This window comes from Rhinatrema bivittatum, chromosome 4 (genome assembly GCF_901001135.1).
Source record: "Rhinatrema bivittatum chromosome 4, aRhiBiv1.1, whole genome shotgun sequence".
NCBI lineage: Eukaryota > Metazoa > Chordata > Amphibia > Gymnophiona > Rhinatrematidae > Rhinatrema > Rhinatrema bivittatum.
The window spans coordinates 440536655-440562835 of NC_042618.1; the positions used below are offsets into that span (position 1 = coordinate 440536655).

Genomic DNA, 26181 nt, shown 5'->3' on the forward strand with positions numbered 1-26181 from the left:
GTGGAGGCCATGTGACTGAGCAGAGTTAGAAACTGATGTGCTGTTGCCTGTTTCTGTGTGCAGATATTTCGCTAATGAGGCGAGTGTCTCTGCACGGTCCTTTGGGAGGAAGGCTCTTGATATTATGATGTTCAACTCTGCTCCAATGAATTGCAGTAGACGAGATGGTATGAGGTGGGATTTCTGGTAGTTGATTAGGAATCCCAACGAGTGGAGCAGATTGATTGTGAGCCTGAGAGAGGTGAGAGATATGTATGTGATATTGTGCATTGACTTTCTGAAGTACCTCATCTCTGCTGCATTCAAGAATGGTAGTTTTAGTTTAAGACTTCTGAGGACCCTGTGTACATGCTGGAATGCAGCCAGCCAACACCGCAGACCCCTTAGCTGATTGGTCTAATACATTCTCAAATGAAATGCACTGCACTTATCTAGAAACAACACTTTGAATATATTCTGATTGGTCAGTATGAGAGGTATAAAAGGTTCTGCACACTACTAGAACTTTGGGGTGACTTGGTGATTATACATTTGTATGGACCTGTCGCTCCCTGGAACAAACTTATCTGTACTTTGTTCCAGTATCTGTCTCTATTCCCTTTGTCTCTGTCTTTCCCTAATAAAGTCTCAAAGTTAACTATTGCAGCTGTTTTCCTTTAGAATAAACATGTCCTTCACCAAATTCACATCAGCAACACTCCTGGCGCTGGAATTCCGTTGCAGTGAACGGTAACCTTCGGACTTTAAGCAACAAGACGGACAGGCTGCTTAAACAAAAGCAAAACAAAGTGAAACTATCCAAACATACCTTCAGTAGTTTCCTCCCCTTTGAGGAAAATCAAACCGAAAGCTCAACTACAATACTCAAGAGAAAATCCCAGCTGGACTTTCAGCAAATACTAGACAACTTCACACCAGACGAAGTCCCTAAGACTTTCAAATCTGGAGGCTCCAGACCCTCTCGTCCGGACCGTGGGCCGAGCACGAAGCGCAGGGAAAAGGTCAACTCTCTGGTCCAATCAGTCAGGAGAGGCAAAGTACAGCTGCAAAAGAAAACCCGTTCCTCTGCTACCACATGTTTATTCTAAAGGAAAACACAGCTGCAATAGTTAACTTTGAGACTTTATTAGGGAAAGACAGAGACAAAGGGAATAGAGACAGATACTGGAACAAAGTACAGATAAGTTTGTTCCAGGGAGCGACAGGTCCATACAAATGTATAATCACCAAGTCACCCCAAAGTTCTAGTAGTGTGCAGAACCTTTTATACCTCTCATACTGACCAATCAGAATATATTCAAAGTGTTGTTTCTAGATAAGTGCAGTGCATTTCATTTGAGAATGTATTAGACCAATCAGCTAAGGGGTCTGGGGTGTTGGCTGGCTGCATTCCAGCATGTACACAGGGTCCTCAGTAGTCTTAAACTAAAACTACCAGCAGAGATGAGGTACTTCAAAAAGTCAATGCACAATATCACATACAGCTCCTTGCTTTGACTGGCTTCTGATGAGCCAGTCATCCAGGTAAGGAAAAACGTGTACACTTTCTTTGTGCAAATGAGCCGCTGCTACCGCTTTGTGAGTACTCGGGGTGCTGAGGCAAGTCCAAATGGCAGAACCCGGTATTGGAAATGCTGATGACCCACCAGGAAACGCAGAACCTTGCGATGAGGAGGGAATATTGGAATGTGAGTGTAAGCGTCTTGCAGTTCCAGAGAACAGAGCCAGTCTCCTGCTTGAAGAAGGGGAAACATGGTGCCTAATGAGACCATTCTGAATTTTTCTTTCCGCAGAAATTTGTTGAGATTGCGGAGGTCTAAGATGGGACGTAGACCTCCTGTTTTCTTTGGAATGAGGAAATAATGGGAGTCGAATCCTTTGCCCTGCTGAGGACAAGGAACTGGTTCCACGGCCCTGGCTTTCAGTAGGGTGGATAATTCTGTATTTAGGAGAGTGATATGATCTTTGCGTATCCAAAGAGACTTTGGTGGAGAGTCTTTTGGTACTGTGAGAAAATCCAGTTGGTAACTATGTGTTATAATGGATAGTGCCCATTGATCTGTAGTGATGTTTGACCAATTGGGTTGAAAGAAAAAGACCCGACCTCCCACTGGTAGATTTGGGATCGGGTTGGTGGAGTGGCTGCTGTCCTCTGGCAGCTTCTCAAAATCCTGATGACGGGCCTTTCTGAGGCGGCGGTAGAGGCCTAGGTGCCCTTGGTTGCCTAGGCTGACTTCTCTGTGCTGGTCTGGATGCCCTACCACGGGGTACTGGTGGATAATACCTCCGTGGTCGGTGATAGGGTTTCCTGGTGTCCTTTTGTACTGTTCTATGTGAAGATGGAGTTTCCGTTGGAACAGCAGAGAGCTGACGCAGAGTTTCAGAGTGTTCTTTTAACTGTGCCACCGAAAAGGTTGTCACCAGCACAAGGCAGATCTGCTAGCTTTTCCTGAACCTCAGGCCTGAGGTCAGAGGTCTTTAGCCAGGCCCACCTATGTGCACTGATTCCCATTGCAGCCATCCTGGATGAGGTTTCAAAACTATCATAGGCTGCACGGACTTCATGTTTGCCTGCTTCTAGGCCCTTGTGTATGATGTCATTTACTGAGTCTTGATACTGTTAAGGTAAGGACTCAGATAGTTGTTGCATCTGCTTCCAGAGAGTCATATATAAGTCATATATAAGTGATTTGACGCTATCCTGGAGACTAGCATTGAACCTTGAAAGACCTTTCTGCCCAGAGTGTCTAAGAACTTTTATTCTTTGCCAGGAGGTGTCGATGAGTGTGGACATATCCTCTTTAGCTTCTTCTGGGTGGATTCTACCACCACAGATTGGTGTGGGAGTTGGGCCTTTTGGTAACCTGGAATATGCTGAACTAGGTAAGTGGCCATCCTTTTGTTCACCAGTGGGATTGAATATGGGTGTTCCCACAGTCTGTGCTGTAGGTCAACCAGGACTTCATGGATTGGAATTGCTAAAACTTCCTTAGGAGGATCCACAAGCTGCAGAACCTCCAGGGTCTTCTGCCTGTTATCCTCTTCTGCTATTAGTTGAAAAGGAATGGTTTCAGCCATCTCCTTTACAAAGTTTGAAAAGGAGATGTCCTCTGGAGGTGACTTCCTCCTTTCTTCAGGTGGGGATGGCTCAGACAGTATATCTTCTGATGAGATATCCATGTCTCCCTCCTCCCAGGTGTCTAATGAAGGGCGTCGTGGAGGAGTAGAGTGAGGTATAAACAAAGGCATCGATGGCATCGATGGTTTTTGCAGTGGCATCGATGGAGGAGAAAAAGGCATCGATGGAGACATCGGAATTCTCGGCCAAGAAATCCCAGACGGCCCTGGAACAGGTTCAGGCATGGGAGAAATCCCGGAGGCATCGTCTTCACTCATGGGGATCGGCATTTTCGGTGTCGTTGGTTGTATCGGGAGAGCACCGATGAGGGCATCGAGCTTCGAAAGAATTGGTGCAAAGATTGAAAGGTCAGGCATCGGCGCAGGCATTGGCATCGGTGCCGGCATTGGCACAGGTATCGGCTCAGATGGCATCGATGGTTGAAGGTCTCGGAGAGCGTCTTTAACTGCTTGGTGGATAAAACCATCCAGTTCCTCCCGTTAGCTGGTGAGGTCAGAGCAGCTATAGGGGGTAGCAGAGAAGGTGGAACTGGCACTTCCACAGGTCCCTGTGGTGGCTCGGTACCCGGCACCGTTACCGATGGGGAACGCCTTGGAGTGAGAGGCATCGAAGGCATCGATGGCTCTTCCACTCGAGACCTTTTCGGCGATGGTTCCCTTGGCATTGACAGGGTTCCTGGAATCAATGCGACATTGGGTGTCGACATCCGTCGATGATGAATGCGATGTTTCTCCCTATATTAGGAGCTTTTCTTTTCAAGCACCGATGTAGATTTTACCGATGACCAGGATGGAGTCGGTGATAATCGGTCACTGGAGCCGTCAGGACGATGCTTTCAAACGACTAAATTTTTCTTGCCACTCCAGCCGGAGACGACTGAGTCGATGTCAACGTCGATGGTATTAATTGAATATGGAAGAGATGTTTCATCTTCTCCTGATGGGCTCGCCTGCCTTTGGCCATCATTTCGGCACATTGTGGACAGGAGGACACATTATGAGATTCACCCAAGCACAGCACACACTTGACATGTGGGTCGGTGATAGACATAGTGCGAGAGCAGTCAGGCACTTTTTAAAACTCGTTGCCATTATGAAGGCCGGACAGCCGTCGACGGCCTTATGACAGAAAAATTCTGCTTAACCGGAATCAACCGGGAAAAAACAAGTACTCACCGGCCGGTGAAGACAGGAAGACCCCTATGAAGGGGATGAAATGAGAAATTTTAAACTTTTTGCTCTTAGTAAGTTGTGTGAGAAAAGTCACACAGGGCTCCTTCACCGCGATGCTAACTGCAGCACGGAAAAACGAAGACTGAAGAGAGACTCCTGTGGCTCGAAGGATCATGGCATGCTGGGCATGCTCAGTGGGCCAGTCAAACGTTTCTAGAAACTTTGACAGAAAGTTTTCTGTGATAGGGTTCCGTCCAGTGTCATCAGCCATATGTGAGGACTATCATCCTGCTTGTCCTGGGACAAAATCAGTATTAGAGTCGAAACCTCGTAATAGTGAATCAAAGGAAGAAAGAAGTAACGTTTCCATTTAGTGACCTTTATGGAAACCATGTTGACCAGGGTGAAGAATGTCATGTTCAGTGAGAAAGTCTGAGAGTTGAAATAACACTACTGATTCTATGAGTTTGGCTAGCGACGGAAGTGATGCAATAGATCTAAGGTTGTTAAGGTCTAGGGGATCTTTCATTTTGGTTTTCATTATTGGGAGAATTGAAATTTGTTTTAAACTATCCGGAAACATGCCTGACTTAAGAGATTGGTTTACCAGTGTACACAGAAATTTGCAGGTGAGAAACCCCATAGATTTAAAAAGAGAACCAAAGCATGGATTCAATGGAGAGTTAGGGATTTTTTGCTTCTGTATCACGGATAGTATAGTTGATGCAGATACCTGAGTGAATTCTGACCAATTGCGATCTGAGGGGGGGCTACCAAAAGTAGGGTAGGGTAAGTGTGCAAATTCCTTGGATATCTTATCAACTTTTCTTTTAAAATGAATCGCAATCTTGTTACAGGTAAGGTCATTATATGTAGTACAGTTTCTGGTGTCCAATGTGGTTAATGTCTTGACAATATTAAAAAGTGCGGTAGGATTTCCATTAGCAAGTGAAATTTTGTTTGCATAGTATGTTTTTTTGGCTATGTTCAGTTCTTTATTATATTGACGTAAAGTACGAAAATATGTATTTTTTGCCTCCGGAGTTTTTTTATGTCATCAATAGCGTTCTTTTTGTCTCAGCAGGGTTTTAAAAGAATGAAGGGAATTAGTATACCAAAGAGCATTAGGCTTCTCTTTTTCATAATCCTTTCTGGTTTTCCTCAAAAATAAATTTGGTTTTCTCTAATTGCTTCTGCACATTTTAATATTTCTAACTATGGAGATAATTCTGTAACATTGTACATAAACTGCACCAATTTTCAAAGCGGACTTATATGTAAGTATGAATGACAGAGTGACCAACCTACAAACTTAGCAAATTATAGAGAGACAGACAATGATAACAGATAAGGACCAATTGGCCCACCCAGTCTGCCTAATTGTTAGAATAGTTCCTAGTCAGCTGATTTCTATATATCAAGCTTATCACCACGAACTGCTTCAATTGGCACTCTAAATAATAGTTTTAGCAAAGAAATAAAATACCTGGTAACCCTGCAGAACAAGGTTGATCCACAATACTTACTGTCTCTACATGTGTGGCACATTACTTATTAGTCTAATATCTTTCATAACATTAAAATTCATGTTGAAATGTTTAATTAACCTGAAAGGCTTGAAACAAATTTCTTACAATGTTTTATTCTCCCATCACTATTTATTTATTTATTTGTTACATTTATAACTCACTGCATCTAAACATATTGAACTATGCGGCATACATAATAAACATTCATAAAATTTCAAACATTAAAACAAAACACAATAACATAAAAAACAATTACCATAAATCACATATACAAATTATTCCTCCACATATAGAAAAGAATGAAAACTTAACTTAATATAGTATTGTTTTTTGCATACCTTTGCAGTACATGTAGTATAAATGTGACCTATCAATATTTTAAGTTCCCCAAAACAACAAATCTATAAGTAACATTTATGAAGGTAGACAAAACTGTTTCAGTTTGTTTTAGTTAATTTTCTTAAAATTTGAATACACATGAATCATGGCAATACAGGACTAGAAAGGATCCCAAGAGGTCATCTTGAGGCAGGATCTATTGTACCTATTATCATCCCAAACAAATGTTTGTTTTACTTGCTCTTAAAAGCCTCAAATAATGAGATTCAGGTACCTTCTTCTTCTCCCTTCTCCTGGTTATATCCCACATGACTAATTTTTTTCCAAAGACTAAATCAAGGATCTCTGAACCACAGCATACATTGTACTATGTTTATTACCTAAGACGATATCTGTGCCTGCGAAAAATAGTTCTGCAATCACTTCATGAATCTCAGGTTCATCAGGAACAGGAGGCCCAGTCTTCAAGATTCGCCTGTTACTATCAGATACAGCCTCCAAGATGGCCAAGAACTTGTGAGTGCTGGTATTGAACATGTCACAGAGAAGCCGTTCTGTAAAGTTACGAGGCCAAGACAGCTAGAAATTAAAGAAGTATTTTTATCTTTCAGAGGTGCACAACAGAAGTTGTCAGAAAGTAGAATTCAGACAAAAATTATAACAGAGGAACATTAACTGCATATGCTGCAACAGCAGATTTATGCTGTAATATATGTACCTTACAAGGAAAAAATATAGTTGTCACTAATTATAAAATGGAATTTGAGAGTAGATCAATCATCAAAAAAGTTCAATGGGTATTACCTGATAATAAAAGCCTGAAGATGAGGAGACATAATCAGAAACCATCCTGGCACTCTGAATGTTGGCGATTAAGTTCAAAATATGGCCAATAAAAGATATTAGTCAGACAGTTACATTTTATAACTTTACATTGTTCCTCAGATGTTATTTTTTTGCCTGGCTCTCCTTCCTCCACACAAAAAATTCTAATCCTGTTGAAACTGTTCTGTTTGGCAGCTTGTGGACAGGCCCGTGAGCCTGTCCCACAAGCTGCCAAACAGCCAGGATACTCCCCATTCTCCAACAACAACAACAACGGGTTCTAGATGTCATCATGCTCCCTCACTCCTGGCTTCCCCTGGGTACGCGCACATGCTTGACTTGTTGCATCTTAAAGGGCCCGCAGCGGGAGAATTGATGACATCACTGACTCCTCTGTATTTAAGGCTCCTGATGTGATTCAGTGTGTGTTGCCTTCGTTCCTATGTTCCTGTTCTTGCTCCTGTGTTCTTGCCTAGCCTCCCTGCCTTGCTCCTGTATTCCTGTCTGCCTTGCCTTACCCAGCCGTGCCTCTGCAGTTGTCTTGCCCTTGTCTTAGTCCTTGATCTTGTCTTGTCCTATCTCTTCCAGATTCTGAAGTTTGCTTGGATCTTTACCATTCCTTGTTTACCGCCTGAACCTGACCTTTTTGCCTTGGATCTGACTTCGCCCTATTTGCTGCCTGCCCTGATCTCTGGCCTGTCTTTAGTATGTCCTCTCTGCTGCCTGTCCCAACCTCCGGCCTGCCTTCAGTATTTCATGTCTGTTACAAGCCCTGACCTCAGTCTATCTTGGACTTTCATCTGCTTGACCGCACTAGGGATCCACCTAAACTCTGCTGGCCACCAGAACCCAAGAGCTCGACCTGTGAGGGAAGCAGCTGGTACAGGCAAGGCTACAATCTGTCCCGCCGCAGGTTGCGTCTACCAGCTGTCGGTGTGGACATAGCGGGCTTACCCGATAGGTTGCGCCAACCACGCCATAGTCAAGTTCATTACAGGTTGCTGAGGCCATGGACCCAGCAGACCTAGCTGCACCTACAGACAATCCCTGGTATAGCTCAGCATATTCAGCAACAGCAGAATATTCTTGACTAGGTGACAGAGGTCCTTGAGAGACTCCCTGCAACCCGCATCTGCTACCTGCAGTCCTTCAGCCGCCAGAGCCAGCCACATCTCATAAGAACATAAGAAAATGCCATACTGGGTCAGACCAAGGGTCCATCAAGCCCAGCATCCTGTTTCCAACAGTGGCCAATCCAGGCCATAAGAACCTGGCAAGTACCCAAAAAAAGTCTACTATCTCCAAGACCCATTCCGCAGCCACCACCACCACCATGCTACCACGAGGAGGCTAAAGAATGCAGGGACTTCCTGAATCAATGCCAAATGCATTTTGAACTCCAGGCAACCCTATTCCCCACAGATAAGGCCAAAGTCACCTATATCCTGTCTTTGCTGGGGGAGTTCTGCCCTGGCCTGGGCCTCCCTACTTTGGGAAAGAAATGACCCAATGTTGGAAAACTTAGGTAGTTTCCTGCAAGAGTTTCATCTCATTTTTGATGAGCCAGGCCATGCCTCTTCTGCAGTGATGTAACTCCTTCAGATATGGCAGGACGCCAGGACGGTCAGAGAATTTATAGTCCACTTCTAAGCTCCAATGAGGTGATGTCAGCTTGATTGCCATATTTCAGCAGAGCCTATCGGAGTGTATTAAGGATGAACTGGTTGGCTGAGACTTACCAGCCACCTTGGAAGGGTTCATCAGTCTGGCAATCTGATTGAATCTTCAGTTCCAATAACAAGCAAGGAGAGAGGCTTGTCCCAATGCCCCAGCTTTCAGCGTCCCATGACCCCCACCGAAGCTCCAGAGCCAGTAATCCTGCCAGAGGAGGCTATGCAGGTGGACCTTCTCAATATATCACCTGAAGAAAACTAGAGGCAGAGGCACCTCAACCTCTACTTACACTATGCTCCCAAGGGCACTTTGCAGCTTGGTGTACAGCTAAGCTGGGAAACTCCAGGACCTAGGGCTGGTGGGAGAGGCCACCCTAGATTAACTCTGTTTCTCTCCTCAAATCTTAGTCCTATTTCGTCTCTCTATTAGAACCACTCATATCGACATTCAAGCCTTCTTAGACACAGGCGCTGGTAGTAATTTCATCAATGAGGCAGTAGTACACCAACATGATATCCCTACCATTCAGATGAAATCCACACTTACAATATCTTCTGTCTATGGAGACCCCTTGCCTGGCTGAGTTACCATGTCCATCACGCGACTCCTGATGCAGATTGGCCTCCTCAGTCAGGAGCAGATCAGCCTGTATGTCCTGCCTAAGGCCATCAATGAAGTTATCCTGGGCCTTCCCTGGCTGATGAAGCACCAGCCCCACATTGACTCGGGAACCCAGAGGATTTCCAAATAGAGTGCTTCCTGCCATATGCAGTTACTATCCAAGGTCCATCCAGCTATCCTTCTCACCCGAATGGTAACCCCAGAACTACCTGGCCTGCCTCCGCAATACTCTACTTATGCAAATGTCTTAAACAAGTGACAAGCTGAAACTCTCCTGCCGTACCACTCCTCTGACTGCCCCATTGATCTCCTTCCAGGGAAAATGCCCCCTAGGGGGAGAGCTTACCCTCTCTACACTCTGGAGACTGAGACAATGTTGAGGTATATTCAAGAAAATCTTGAGAGGGGGATCATTAGCCCATCTTCCTCCTCTGCTGAGGCCAGGTTTTTCATTGTGGGGAAGAAAGATGGATCATTCTGCCTGAGTAACGACTATCAAGGGTTCAACGCCATTACCAAAAAGAATAGTTATCCTTGCCACTCATCACAGAACTTTTTGACTACCTCAGGGGGGCTCAGATATTCACCAAGCTTCTGACCTCCTTGGGGCTTATAATCTAATCAGTATCAAAGAAGGCGACAAGTGAAACACATCCTTCAATACCAGAGATGGGCACTATGAGTATTTGGTAATGCCCTTTGGGTTATACACTGCCCCTGCCGTCTTCCGGTTCATGGTTAATGAAACTTTCCATGACCTTCTCTACTACCATGTGGTCATGTATCTTGAAAACATCCTTGTCTTTTCCACAACTTTGGACCAACATCAAGAACATGTAAAGCAAGTACTTCAACTGCTTCAAAATAGTCATCTCTATGCAAAGTTAGAAAAATATACTTTTGAGCAACTGGAGTTGCAATTCCTAGGATATATTATCTCCCAAGATGGTCTCCAGATGGACCCTGACAAGCTGAGGCTATCCTGGACTGGCCGAGGCCTGTAGGCCTCAAGGCCCTGCAGCGGTTCTTTGGGTTCGTGAACTAATATCGACAGTTCATCTACAGCTACTCCTCCCTTGCCACCCCACTTATAGCCCTTACCAAGAAGGGTGCCAACACAAGGAACTGGGATGACACTTCCATCCAGGCATTCAACAGACTTAAGAAGGCAGAGATCCCTGCCTTCACCAACCAGACTCTGCCAAACCATTCACTATGGAGATAGATGCTACTACCCTCGGGATATGGGCTGTCCTCTTACAGCACAACAACTAAGGAATCCTCGTTACTTGCTCCTAGTTCTTCAAGAACTTATCTCCAGCAGAAAGGAACTATACCATTGGTGATTGTGAGTTGCTAGCTGTCACACTAGCACTTGAAGAATGGCAGCAGTTACTAGAAGGTGCAAGGTATCCCATGACCATCTTCACAGACCACAAGAATCTGGAATACTTGTCACAAGCCAGCGACTGAATTCACGGCAAGCCCACTGGGCCTTGTTTTCAAACAAATTCAATTTTGAGTTACCTTACAGCCCAGTGGAGAAAATCCAGCAGGCCGATGCTCTGTCCTGCTACTTTAATGCATATCATCGACCCAGCAAGGATCGTGGTAGCAGCCGCAGTACCAGTTCCACTAGGGAAGATGATGGTCCTCCAACGGCTCTGAGAGGAAGTACTTCACTGAGCTTATGACTCTCAGTTGACGGACCATCCTGACATCACCAGGACTCTGAAGCTTATCTTTCACCACTATTGGTGGCCCCAGATGAAGTGGAAAGTGCATTGTGAACTCTTGCCCTGTATGTGCCATGAACAAGAGCTCCCGAGCTCACCCTTGGAGCTATTACAGCCCATACTAGCCCTCAAGGAATCCTGGACCCATTTGGCCTTGGACTTTGTGAAGAACCTTCCCCTCTCTAGTGGCAACACCACAGTCTGGATGGTGGTGGATCATTTCTTGAAAATGGCTCATTTCGTACACTTTCCTGGGCTTCCTTTGCGATGGAGTTGGCTAATCTCTTTGTCCAACACATTTTCAGATTTCACAGCCTTCCAAACCACATCCTCTCAGACTTGGGTGTATAATTCATGGCTTGCCTTTGGAAAAGCTTATGCAAGAAATTTGGCATTACCCTTGCTTTCACAACGGCATACCAACCTCAGAGTAACGGGCAAAAGGTGCAGGTGAACCAGACCCTCAAAACCTTACTCAGATCCTATGTGAACCAATGACAGGACAATTGGGCAGCTCTTCTACCCTGGCAGAGTTCTGTCTCAATAACCATGTGAGTAGTTCGACTAGGTCCTCACCCTTCTTTCTATGTGGTGTTTGGCCTCCAACCCCACTTACCACCACCCATCCCGGTCTTGGTGAATTGTCCTGCAGCAATGTGATGGGCCATGAATTGCAAGAATTCTGGCAGAGAACCAACCAACTCCTGGAACAAGCAGCACAACGTTCTAAGAAACAAGCAGGTAAAAAGCGCCATCCTATACCCCAACTTCATCCAGGATAGTTGGTCTGGCTCAGCACCAGGAATTTACCCCTCAAAGCCCCGTCTATGAAGTTCATCCCAAGGTTTATTGGGCCATTCTCCATTGACCAACAAGTGGAAACAGTGGCTTACAAATTAAAACTACTTCCGATGTGTTCCGTGTTTCATGGTTGAAACCTGCAGTACTATCCTGGCCCTCAAGACCTCCTTTAAACCCACAGACATGGGAACCAAAATTGTCACCCAGTACAAGGTTAAAGAGATTCTGGACTCTAGAAGGAACAAACTCCAGTATCTCATCGCCTGGAAAAACTATGGTCTAAGGAAAATTCCTGGGAATCAGCTTCCAATCTCCAAGCACCTTAGCTCGTATACAAGTTTCACAGGAGATTCTCCAGGAACCGCAAGCCCCAAAGACTGTGGAGGGGGCTACTGTTACATTTAGTGGCTCATGGGACAGCTCAGTGAGCCACCTCATTCACCCAGACACTGCTGGCAGGTTTTTGTAACCAGGATGCCACCTGTTTTCTGATGCTGCCGAGCATGCTTCAAGACACTTCCATGCTCCCTTGCTCCCGGCTGACCAAAGGCATGTGCACACCCAACTTGCTGCACCTTAAAGGGCCCATATTGCCTCGACATATTCCTGATAACATCACTGGCACCTCTGTATTTAAGGCCGGGTCCTCCTTAAGGCTCAACGCTGCAAGGGATTCTGGTCCGGGGGAGTTCCCTTTAGCCAGGGTGGAGAGAGCTAGAGGAGGCCCAGGGAAGCAGATAGAGAGCTACCGATTGCAAGGCCCTCCCCTAAATAAAGGTTTGTGCCATACCTGAAATAAGGTGAGCTATATTGTTTTCTTATAACTCCTGAAGTGAAGACATGCTGCCGATCTGAGTTAAATCCACTGTAAATAAAGTGCAATGAAGTCACAGCCAGAGTCTACTTGGTGTTTCCTCTGGCTGTTATCAAGCCATTTGCCACTCGACCTAGAACAAGGCTCCTTCTGAGCAGAAGACCCCTCAGCAACAGGTCTCTTGATGTGCCTTGTGCCTCAGTGCATGTTGCCTTCATTCCTGCATTCCTGTTCTTATTCCTGTGTTCTTGCCTAGCCTCCTTGCCTTGCTCCTGTGTTATTGTCTGCCTTTTCTTGCCTTGCCCTTGTTTGTCTTGCCCAGCCATGCCTCTGTCGTTGTCATGCCCTTGTCTTGGTCCATGATCTTATCTTGTCCTGTCTCTCTGTGTTTTTCTTTGGCTTGACTTCCTATTTATTTATTTATTGATTTATTGAGTTTTATATACCGTCATTCGGTAGTGTTGCAGTTGGAGACTGCTGGCGAGATAGTGGACCCTTGGGCTGGCCTACCTAGGGTGACAGGGTAGGCCAGGAGGCGGAGCTACAGGCAGGAGGTGTTCACCCGGGAACCAGGAACAGGAACCCCCCGGGAGGAGCCCGTAGGGCACTGGGACCTCGGGACTAGGAACAGAGTCTGAAAGTCCAGGGGCTTGAGATAGGCTAGACCGGGACCAGAGCAAACAGGAAGGATAGTAAGTCCAAGGTACCCGGGAAGCAGGAGACCGGCTGTACAGGGCCGAGGGCAGGCTGAAGGCAGGGCAGCGGGCAGCAGCGGAGTCTGTAGCAAACCGGGGCTGAAGCAGGCTGTAGGCTGAAGCGGAGTCGGTGGTGAACCGCAGGCTGAAGCAGGCTGTAGGCTGAAGCGGAGTCGGTAACAAACCGGAGGCTGAAGCAGGCTGTAGGCTGAAGCAGAGTCGGTAACAAACCGGAGGCTGAAGAAGGCTGTAGGCTGAAGCGGAAGCAGGCCGGGGTCGGAGGCTGGCTACAGACTGAAGCGGAGTCAGAGGCAAACCGGAGTCAGAGGCAGGCAGCAGGCAGAAGCGGAGTCCGATTTTGGAGCAGCCTCGGAGGGAACAGGGGTAGGCTGCGCGGCTCGGCGCACGCCGGCTATACAGAATCGATAGCCTTGCGCGCGCCGATCCAGGATTTTAGCGGCTATGCGTGTATCTACTAAAATCCCGCGTACTTTTGCTTGCGCCTGATGCGCCAGCAAAAGTACGCCAATTCGCGCGGTTTGAAAATCTACCCCTAAATGTTTTCTTAGCAGTTGTGTAACAGTAAAACAATGTGAACATTTTCAGATATAAAAAATCAAGTCCAGACAGCATTAATAGGTTGGATGGGGAGGGTAAGGAGGTTCAGGGTGGAGAGCAGCTGCATCCAAGTTTGAGGCAGGTTCCTCCAGGGCAGAGTAGCCTGCTAAAATTGCTGTGGTGGCCATTTTAACTGCTCGTAATAGCAGTGGCTCTGCAAAAGAGGGCTTCGGTGAGTCTCCAGTTTTCTCATGGTGGGTAGAAATATTACTAGTTCTCGAGAGGAAGGACAAAAAGGCTCAGATTGGTTTCCCCAGGCCTTCTCCTCACCTTTTTCACCAGAGTTTGTACTTCTTATCCTTGCTGCCTTTTGCCTGAAACAAAGGACCCCTCAGGACAGCTTTGTTCCTAATTTGGACTCGAGAAAAATAGGTCTTTAGTTATGGTTTGGCAAAGAGGCCCAGGTTGGAGCCAATAGAGGATCTGCACAGGGTTTCAGTTTTAGCAGAGATGGAGTCCTCAAGGGAAATCTCGTAAGGGAATAGAAACCCAGAAGGGGAGCCTCTAGAAAAGGGAGAGATTCCCCTGGTAGATGGGGACGATTCATGGGTAATCCAATTGTTTAGGAGAGAAGAACTTCCCTCTATGCTTACCCAGGTGAAATTGGGTATCAGATAGGCTCTTTTAGAACCTACTGTGGAAGGGGAGAATTCAATATTGGAGAGTCTTTGCAGGCCGGTTTGGATCTTTCCTTTCCAAAGAACAGTAAGAGCACTGTTGACTGATAAATGGGACTCGCCAGAAGCAGGCTTAAGTATGGGTAGAGCCATAACAAAGCTATATCCATTGCCCGCTGAAGATAAGGAACAGTTAAGTACCTAAAGGTGGATGCCTTGGTTTTGATGGTCATGAAGAAGCCAATATTCAGGTTTTCAAAAAAACTTGGTTAATTAACCTGTTTTACCAGTGCTGAGGTTTCTGTCTCTAAAAAAAATTAAAAAATCACATAATAAAAATTAAAAAATAAAAAATGTTTTAAATAAGCGAATTTTTCAAATAAAGTTGGTTTTTATGACTAATCCAGATATGACTTGTGGCAATGTTCATAGTTAGTTAATCTTGTGAGACTTAATTGGAAACTAGCTGGCCCCTATTTTTGTTGTCTTTAAGTATGGGTAGAGCCATAACAAAGCTATATCCATTGCCCGCTGAAGATAAGGAACAGTTAAGTACCTAAAGGTGGATGCCTTGGTTTTGATGGTCATGAAGAAGCCAATATTCAGGTGGAAGGCAGTGCAGCTTTGAAGGATGCCTTAGAAAGAATAGAGATTTTTCTGAAGCAGTCCTTTGAAGTGCTCTTCATGCTGTGCTTTTCAGTAGTTTCATGTCCCTGGCATGTTTACACTGGGTGCAGCAAATTACAGTGGAAGACTCATTTGTGGGTGTCATGGTCTGGCAGGATGGAATCAGGGATCACCGCTACAGAAGCAACACAGGGCTGCAAGGCAGGACTGGAGTTGGTCTTTTCCTTATACCAGCCATCTCCTCCACAGGTTGAGCCCTTGGGTTCTGGTGGCTGGCAGAACTTAATGGGAAGCATGGCTGGTGCTGGAACTAAGCACCTGCTGGGAAATGGAACTAGGCACAGGCTGGGAGCTGGAACAAGGTACAGTCTGGGCAGGGGACAAGGACTGGGATCAAGGGCAGGCTTGGACCAGAAGACATAGTAACATAGTAATGATGGCAGAAAAAGACCAACATGGTCCATCTAGTCTGCCCAACAAGCTTTCCAAGGTAGTAACTGCCGCTCCATGCAGGTTACCCCCACATTTCTGTCAAGGTAGTAACTGCTGTTCCGTGCCGGATAAGCAGGGCCTGGGATATCAGACAAGGGACTGAACTGGACAGGACAAAGACTGAACAAGACTGGACTAGAACAGGCAATAATAAACAAGAAGGCTCAAACAGGGCACCAGGCTGGTTAGGTGAACCTAGAATGCCTAAAAGCTGCAAGGTAGAACAGGGAGGCTCAGGAGGCCACTGACAAGGCAGGAAGGCCCAAAGGTCACAGAGCAAGGCAGGAGGCTAATATAGGCCACAAGGCAGGAAAGCAAGGCAAGGAAGCATGTCTTGCATAAAGAAGGGGTGATAATTCATCCATATTTAAACGATTGGTTGATATGGATGATGCGTTGACTGGGTAAGTGAAACATCAGGGCATGCTAGAGAGATAAAGTTGCTGGATGTTTTATGGAGCAATTGGTTCAGGAACCGACAAGAGAGCGAGCAATTTGAGATCTAATTCTCAGTGGCGCGCAGGATTTGGTGAGAGAGCTTACAGTGGTGGGGATGCTTATCAATAGTGATCATAATGTGATCAAATTTGAATTAATGACTGGAAGGGGAACAATATGTAAATCCATGGCTCTAACGCTAAACTTTCAAAAGGGAAACTTTGATAAAATGAGAAAAATAGTTAGAAAAAACTGAAAGATGCAGCTACAAAGGTAAAAAGTGTGCAACAGGCATGGACATTGTTAAAACATACCATCCTAGAAGCACAGACCAGATGTATTCCATGCATTATAGAAGGACGGCAAAATGATTACTGGCATGGTTAAAAGGCAAGGTGAAAGAGGCTATTTTAGCCAAAAGATCTTCATTCAAAAATTGGAAGAAGGATCCTTCAGAAGAAAATAGGATAAAGCATAAGCATTGGCAAGTTAAATGTATGACATTGATAATGCAGGCTAAGAGAAAATTTGAAAAGAAGTTGGCCATAGAGGCAAAACTCACAATAAAAACTTTTTAAAATATATCCAAAGCAGAAAGACTACAAGGGAGTCAGTTAGGCCGTTGGATGATCAAGGGGTTAAGGGGGCACTTAGAGAAAAAAAGGCAATAGCGGAAAGATTAAATGATTTCTTTGCTTCAGTGTTTACTGAAGAGGATGTTGGAGAGATACCCGTTCTGGCGAAGATTTTCATGGGTGATGATTCAGATCAACTGAACCAAATCACGATGAACCTTGAAGATGTGGTAGGCCTGATTAACAAACTAAAGAGTAATAAATCACCTGGACCAGATGATATACACCCTAGGGTTCTGAAAGAACTAAAAAATGAAATTTCAGAACTATTAGTAAAAATTTGTAACCTATCATTAAAATCATCCGATGTACCTGAAGATTGGAAGATGGCTAATGTAACCCCTATATTTAAAAGGGGATTCAGGGGTGATCAGGGAAACTATAGACCGGTAAGCCGGACTTCAGTGCTGAGAAAAATTGTGGAAACTGTTATAAAGAATAAAATCACAAAACATTTAGATAGATATGGTTTGATGGGACACAGCCAATATGGATTTACCCAAGGGAAGTCTTGCCTCACAAATCTCCTTCATTTTTTTTGAAGAGGTGAATAAACATGTGGACAAAGCTAAACTGGTAGATGTGGTGTATTTAGATTTACAGAAGGCGTTCGACAAAGTCCCACATGAGAGGCTTCTAAGAAAACTAAAAAGTCATGAGATAGGAGGTGATGTCCTTTTGTGGATTGCAAGCTGGTTAAAAGACAGATAACAGAGAATAGGATTAAATGATGAGTTTTCACAGTGGAAAACAGGTAAACAGTGGAGTGACTCAGGGATCTGTACTTGGACTGGTGCTTTATAATATACTTATAAATGATCTGGAAAGGGGTACGATGAGTGAGGTGATTAAATTTGTGGATGACACAAAATTATTCACAGGAGTTAAATCTCAAGCGGATTGTGATGAATTGCAGGAGGACCTTGCAAGACTGGAAGATTGGGCATCCAAATGGCAGATGAAATTTAACATGGACAAGTGCAAAGTGATGCATGTAGGGAAAAATAACCCTAGCTGTAGTTACACAATGTTAGGTTCTATCTTATGGGTTACCACCCAGGAAAGAGATCTAGGCGTCATAGTGGATAATACATTGAAATCATCAGCCCAGAGTGCTGTGGCGATCAAAAAAGCAAACAGAATGTTAGGAATTATTAGGAAGGGAATTAAAATAAAATGGAGGATGTCATAATGCCTCTTTATCGCTCCATGGTGAGACTGCACCTTGAATACTGTGTGTAATTCTGGTCACTGCATCTCAAAAAGGATATAGCTGGACTGGAGAAAGTGCAGAGAAGGGCGACCAAAATGATAAGGGCCATGGAACGGTTACCCTATGAGAAAGGCTAAAGAAGTTAGGACGGTTCAGTTTGGAGAAGAGATTACTGAGGGGGGGATATGATAGAAGTCTACAAATTATGAAAGGCCTTGAACAAGTTAATGTAAATTGATTATTTACTCTCTCAGATATAGAAGGACCAGGGGCACTCCATGAAGTCTGCAAGTGGCTCATTTAAAACAAATCGAAGAAAATTCTTTTTCATTCATCACATAGTTAAACTCTGGAATTCATTGCCACAGGATTTGGTTACAGCAGTTAGTGTAACTGGGTTTTAAAAAGGTTTCGATAAGTTCCTAGAGGTTAAATCCATAAACTGCTATTATACAGGCCGATTCAGTACAGTGCGCTCAGGCCGAGTGCACCGTTAGTCCCCGTTTGGACGCACGTGAAAACGCGCGTCCAACCCCCCCCCCCCCCACCCAACTAATAGCGTGCTCAACATGCAAATGCATGTTGATGAGCCTATTAGTTAGCCCCGCTCGATACAGAAAGTAAAATGTGCAGCCAAGCCACCCATTTTAATTTCGGCCGGCACCAGGAAAGTGTACAGAAAAACAGAAAAAAATGCTTTTCCGTACACCCTCCGACTTAATATCATAGCGATATTAAGTTGGAGGCCCCAAAAATAAAAAAATCTTAAAAAAAAAATCTGCCCGCGGGTTGGAAAACGGATGCTCAATTTTGCCTGCGTCCGTTTTCCGAACCAGTGGCTGTCAGCAGGTTCGACAACCGACGCCGGTAAAATTAAGCGTCAGCTGTCAAACCCGCTGACAGCTGCCGCTTCTGCCAATAAGAAGGCGCTAGGGATGCGCTAGTGTCCCTAGCTCCTCCTTATTAGCGTGGGACCTCATTTGCATACTGAATTGCACGCCCAGGAGAGTGGCCTGGGAGTGCGTTGGGAGAGCGGGCGCTAGCCTCGGAGCGCCGGCTCTCCTGTGCATTTTACTGAATCGGCCTGATAGTACTTAATAAGCAATAATAGCTTGTGATTTATCTAATGTTTGGGTACTTGCCAGGTACTTGTGACTTTGATTGGCCACTGTTGGAAACAGTATACTGGGTTTGATAGACCCTTGGTCTGACCCAGTATGGCATTTCTTATGTTCTTATGTTATGGATGAGGTCAGAAGAAGACGTCAAACATTTGATAGCCAGCGTGGTAAGTTGTCACAGGATCGAAGATAGGTAATAAACTTTACCAAGAGCAGATTGGTACCTTCTCAGATCCTGGAGAACTTAAGCATGTACTGTAGTACCTAGAAGACCAAAGTGTTCTTGACAAGCTTATGTTACATGTTTAGAACCTTCTGAAATTAAAGTTACTCAGATTCTGGGATTATTTGCAGGAGCTGTGTTCCATGGTAGTAGCTTTGGATCTTGTTCTGTGGGCAAGTGCTCATATGTGCCCATTGCAGAGGTCTCTTCCAATGCGATAGAGTGTGCAATCTCAGGATTTCAAGGTAAAGTTGAAATTAGCAAGTCTGCAATGGTGACTCTCAGCTCAAAATCTAGTCAAAGAAATGTCCTTGGAGTCCCCAGACTGAGTGGAGGTAATGGCGGATGCCAGTATAAATGAATAAGGTGCACACTGTCACAGCATATCAGCTCAGGGTCTCTGGTATCTAACAGCAGCATCATGGTCCATCAATTGCCTAGACAAAAGCCATAAGGAAAGCTTTACAGGTGTTTGTCCTGTGATTCAAGGCAGATCAGTGAGGGTGTTCTCCCACAATGTGACAGCAATAGCCTATGTGAATTGTCAAGAAGACATGAGAAGTCATCCGGTGGTTGTGGAAATAGACCTTTTGTTCAGATGGGCAGAGAAGCATCTTCAAGCAATCTCAGCCTCGCAATATGCAGGAGTGGAAAACATTCAGGTGGATTAGCTGAGTCGTCGCACCCTGGATCCAGGAGAGTGGGAACTGGCTGATGTAGCTTTCAATTTGATAAAGTGCAGGTAGGGCAAACCAAGTTTGGATCTCATGGCCACACACAGAAACTCCAAAGCAGCAAAGTTCTTCTGTCAAAGGAAGGAAGCAGTGTCAGCATGATTAGATGCTTTATCTCAACAATGGCTTGTTGGTGCCTTCTTTACATGTTTCCACCAGGACCCATGACAGATCAGATCATTCAGAGGAGAGAGAAGCATCAGGGTCAGGTAATTCTGATAGCTCCAGATCGGCCAAGGTGTGTAGGTCTCAGTAGATTCAAAGAAGAAGGGCATCTGAGGTTGGATCATGTTCAGGACCTGCTATGTCAAGGGCTGGTTGTCTTTGAGGATCCCCCTTTTTTCTTGTGACTTGGCTATTGAAGGTTGAGAAGCAAAGGTTATACAAAGGAGGTGGTGACCACTCTGTTGCAGGCAAGGGAGAAATCCACTTCTCTGTCTTATAGTCAGGTCTGAAAAGATTTTTTAGGTTTGGTGTATGAAAGCTGGGGTTTCTCCTATTAAGGAATTGGTCTCTGTGGTTCTGTCTTTTTTGCAAAATGGACTTGAGAAAGGTTTAGCTTTTAATTCCTTGAAGGTACATGTAGTGGCTATTGCTTGTTACAGAGGAAAAATACAAGGCTTGTCCTTAGCAGCTCATCTGGATGTTTCTTGTTTCCAAAGAGGAATGAAAATTTTTCATCTACCACTTCATAAAGATGTTCCTCCGTCGTTGATAATTTGGTTCTCCAGGCCTTGTGTACAGCTCTATTTGAACCCATTAGGAGAGCATCTATTAAGGACTTAATGCTGAAGGCATTTTTTCTGGTGGCTATCTGTTTGGCACAACATATTTCCGAATTATTTGCCCTTTTGTGCAGCGATCTAGTTCTAAAGGTTTCAAAGGCTGGAATATGCATTTAGACAGTCCCTTCTTTTTTACCAAAAGTGGTCTCTCTGTTCCATTTGAACCAGCCTGTGGATCTCTCTGTGATTCAATGAGGAAGTTTAAGAGTCTGCATTTATTAGATGTGAATTTAACCTTATTCAGATACTTGAAAGTGATCACTGCTATTAATCAAGTTGACTTAGGGAATGGCCTCTGCTATTACTGGCATCAGTAGCATGGGATTTTCTTGGTGTTTGGGTACTTGCCAGGTTCTTGTGGCCTGGTTTGGCCTCTATTGGAAAACAGGATGCTGGGCTTGATGGACCCTTGGTCTGACCCAGCATGGCAATTTCTTATGTTCTTATGTTCTTATCAGTTCCTTAGGAAATTAGATCATTTGTTTATTCTCTTCGATAGTTGGAGAAGAGGGGACGTGGCCTCTAAGATGACTGTTGCCAGAGAGAATAAGGAGGCTATTGGTTCCTCTTACATTTCCAGCTACCTGTTGCTTTCCGAGGATCTTTAAGCTTACTTTACAAGAGGTCAGTCAGGTTTGTTGGTGTAGTGACAGTCCGAGTCACCTGAGGAAATCTGCAGGATGGCCATCTGAGCTTCCCTGCATACTTTCTCCAATAATTACCAGTTAGATATACTGACTAGGGAGTTAGCTTTCTTCAGAGCTGGGGTCCTGAGGGCAGGATTATCCAGCTTCCTTCCTATCTGGGGGTGGCTTGGGTTTGTTCCATGAGTTCTGGACTGGTCTGGTGGAATGATAAAGGAGGAGAAATTAGGTTTCTTACCTGCTTTTATTCATTGAGTCCTTCCAGACCAGTCCCAGTCATTTCTAGTGTCACGATGCTGGCTCCTATGCAGCAGAAGTCATCACTGAGCTTTGCTCAAGCCGCTCTAGCCACCTCCTTGCTGATTACAGGACATGACAGCTCCAAACCTATTTAGCCAACTTCTCCATGCACTCCTTACCTCTTTGTTGAGTCACTCTGACTCTTTGACTGGACCTCCTTGCCCTGCTTTCCTGCATTGTTCTGTGGCCTTCCAGGCCTTCCTGCCATGCTCTGTAGCCTTCACGATCTTCCTGCCTTCCTCAGTGGTCTCCTTGGCCTTCCTGTCCTGCCTTGTAGCCTTTGGGCCTTTTAGGTTTGCCTAGCCCAGCCTTCTGGACTGTTTGAGCTTTCCAGTCCTGTCCTAGTCTAGTCTTCTCCTATCTTGTCCAGTCCAGTCTTTGTCCTGTCCTGTCCAGTCCAATCCCTGTTTCTAGTCCAGGCCTTGCCCTCAGTTCAAGCCCTTGTTTGCACTGCGTTCAGTACCAGCCCTGCCCTTGGTTCTAGCCCATCTCTCCAGCCCTGCCTGTATCCAGCCTTGCCTGCCTCCAAGACCCACTATGTCTCCTGCTACAGGCCTTGTCTCCAACCCAAGCCTTGCCCTTGCTTCCAGCCCATGTCTCCAGCCCTGCCTGTATCTAGCCTTGCCTGCTTTCAAGACCCACAGTTTCTCCTGCTCTAGGCCTTGTCTCCAACCCACGCCTTGCCCTTGGTTCCAGCCCATGTCTCCAGACCTGCCTGCTTTCATGATCCATCATGTCTCCTGTTCCAGATAAGTTCTGCTGGCCACCAAAACCCAAGGGCTCAATCTGCAGAAGAGGTAGCTGGACTAGGCAGAAAGTCTACAGTCCTATCCCGTAGTCCTGTGTCACTCCTGTACAGGTAGTCAGTGATCCCATCCTGCCTGACCATGACATCTAGCTGACATCTAACTGACATCCTGCTGTATGCCAATGCCAGATGTCTAAGAAGTAAGATGGAAGAGTTACTTAATTGGCATCTCAGAGACATGGTGGAAGGAGGATAACCAATGGATAGTGCCATACCAGGGTACAAACTATCTCTTAATGATATGGAGGAACAACTTGGTGGGGGGATGGCATAGAGTCCAACTGATAAAAGATCCTGCAAGAGACAGACAGGTAAATTTTAAAAGGAACACCTGTGCACCCACAGACACACATATTGGGCACGCAAGCAAAAATACGCTTAATTTTATTTCATGCGTGCAAGTACACATGCATAATTTAAAATATCCCTACCATGCATATGTGTGGAGCCTTTATGCACATACTTACTCACATCTCCACGGGGACGGGAGAGAGAGAGTGAGAGAGAGAATCTGACATTATATATCTCCCACCATAAGAGGGCAATTTCAACTCAGGGTGGATTTTTTTTTTTTGGGGAGGGTGTTACAAGGGTCTACAGACCCTTGCATTCTAAGCAGACCAATGTAAACCTCAGTTAGCACTCCTATACAACCAAGATTCAGAGCAACAGTTCTTCTTGGAAACCTTGTATAAATACACAGTGAATCCCATCATTAGGTGTTGGTGCTGTATGATGTTTAAGTCCCTCTCCCCTCCTTCAATGAAGCATAAACTTCAGAGCTCCGTGAATGCCTCTGTGGCTACTGCACGGAGCGGCAGTAGCCACAGAGGCATTCACGGAGCGGGATGCCAGTGGCCAGTGGTAGGTGTTCCACCTTCATGGAGCAGAAAGATGGAGGGCTGTCATCTTCCAATTAAATTAAAAAAAAACAAAAAAACAGGGATGGGATCCATCAGGTCTAGAGGACGCATATAAAGAGCAGGTAGTAAAACACTGCACGGAGCGGCAGTAGCCACAGAGGCATTCACGGAGCGGGATGCCAGTGGCCAGTGGTAGGTGTCCACCTTCACGGAGCGGAAGGATGAAGGGCAGCCATCTCCCAATTAAAAAAAAAAAAGAAAAAAACAGGGATGGGTTCATGGGCTATAGGTATTACCAATTATTAGGCTTTTCAATATTTGATGATAGTTAATGTGACTTTCAAGGCATACTTCACTTTTAATGCATATCCAGCATAGCTCCCTGCTTCAACGACAGGGGAGAAGAAAAACTAATACTTCACACATATCCAGCATTGCCCTCTGCTTCATGGCAGAGAGCTATGCTGCCGCTTACCCAACTAATCAAACTTAAAGCAGCTCCATCACTGCTCTCTACATTAATAGTGGGGGTGAAAGGGAATTAGAACATAAGGTTACTAAGAGCCAAGAGAAACAGATAAGTATGAGAAAAAATAAGTGTGAAGCTTGCTGGGCAGACTGGATGGACCGACTGGTCTTCTTCTGCCGTCATTTCTATGTTTCTATGTTTCCATAAATACACAGTAAATCCCATCCTTAGGTGTTGGTGCTGTATGATGGTTAAGTCACTCTCCCCTCTTTCAATGAAGCGTAAACTATGGCTAACTTATGCTTCTAGCACAATTTCTGTCATAAACTGTGATGGAAACGCTGGAAGCAAGGAACCACTTGTACTGTACCTCGCTCTCGGCAGGATTTTCTAAGTGATGGGGGGATGGAATGGGATCCATATGGTGGGTGGGGATCGCCGGCTCAGTATTAACGCTCAGTGGGTGGGTGTGGGCAGGGTCCCGGGGGAGGGGGGGGGAGGTGGGGGGAGAGATTTTTCTAAAAAGAGAACAGGCAAATGGGGTGGGCAAGAGGGATCAATCTGTGGACCCCAGAGCATATTTACATTTAGGAGGGCACGGCTAGACAGGGCCATTGATGAAATTTTGATTTGGGGGGAGGTGTGAGATCGGGTCACAGGCACCTTTACTTCCTTTTCTTTTTAATGTCAAAGCGCTACCGATCCAGATATCTTTTGAAGATATCCAGATAAATAGCAAGTTATCCAGCCACACAAGGCTGGATAGCTTAAAAACCTAAACAGCGATATTCAAACATAGCCAGTTAGGTTTTTAAGTTATCTGACTACATGCAGCCAGATAGCTTTTGGCAAACACAGGACAAATTATCCGGCTAATTTTAGCAGGATAACTTTTCCACTAACCGACCTACTGAATATAACCCTATATATGTTCGGGAGGCCCGTAGACCACCACCATACTTACCTCCAGCCCTGAGCTCACAACCTCTGCCAGAAAAGGCCTCCTTATAGAAGCACGGCAGACAGCCGATTCCAGTCAGTCTCCTCTTCTGCTCCCTCCAATGCCAGGGAAGTCCTCTGTTTGAATGTGGGGCAGACTGCCACGTCCAGCCTGCTTCTTACACCACTGCCACTCTGGACCCCTCCAAGGGTGTGCGGGCCCGATGATGTCCCTCTTAAAGGGCCCATAGCAGGAAAATACCAGCGGTGCCCGAGGATGGCATCATCAGCATGGGTCTATAAAAGACCACCTTGGCAACACTTCTTTGCCTCAGCAATACATTGACCACATGGTGTAGTGCTAGATGCCACTTCGAGTTCCTGGTCTACATTCCTGCATTCCTGGTCTTCATTCCTGTGTTCCTGGACTTCGTCTTGGCAGTCCCTGGTCACCTTCACTGAGTTCTTTGTCTTTGTCCTTGTAGTCAGTCTTCAGTCCTTCAATGTCTCCTCTTGGTTGCCTGTGCTGTTCCTCGCTTCCCAGCCTGCCTATCCATACTCCCTTCCCTTGGACAGCTCTCTGGTTCTGACTTCTGCCTGCTTGATACTTGACTACAAGTGAACTCTGCCCGCCACTAACCACTGCCTGATTTTCGCTTACTATTGAACTCCATCTGCCTCATACCTTTGCTTGATCCTTTATCACACTTGAATGCCACCTGCCCTGATCGCTGCCTGTCTCTGACTACACCTGTATTCAGCCTGCCCCAGACTCTGGCCTGTTGCTCGACTGTCTCCAAGGATCTCCACTTCGTCAACAGAGGCCCGTGCCTAAGTCCTGCTGGCCCCAGCACCCGAGGGCTCAACCTAAGGGGAACGAGATGAACCTTCAGTTGGATCTCTGCCACAGCCAGCTCAACCAGCCAATGGTGGGGACCTGAAGATCTCCTCCCTGCAGAATGCGCCAACTTCACCTCGGTCCAAGGGTTCACACCCACCCACAACAGATTGCCAAAGCCATGGACTCGGCAGTTGCCACTGCCCTCCAGGCCATCATGTGCCTTGCTTACAAGCTCCAAGAGCAGCAGTGGCTCCTGGAATTTCTAGAAGGTTCCAAGCTCCTGCATCTTCGCCAGGGCACCTAGTTTCTAGCAGACTATGCCTTAGATTTCCGGACCCTGGCCACTGACTCAACTGGAGGGGGGATTGCTTCCGCAGCATTTTCCTGGAAGGCCTGTCCTGGATGAGCTGGCTACCTGTGAATTTCCGGAGTACCTGGAGGGGCTCATCAGCCAGGCTGGAATGATCAA

General features: G+C 45.6%; 1 protein-coding gene across 1 annotated transcript in view; it reads right to left on the reverse strand.

Moving 5' to 3' along the window:
• The window catches only part of CFAP54 (cilia and flagella associated protein 54), a 1106494-nt gene that overhangs the window by 999381 nt on the left and 80932 nt on the right, over positions 1-26181 (reverse strand). Inside the window, exon 9 of the mRNA XM_029597529.1 lies at positions 6560-6758. Coding sequence (XP_029453389.1) covers positions 6560-6758 — 199 coding nt within the window. The remainder of the gene's footprint in view (positions 1-6559; positions 6759-26181) is intronic.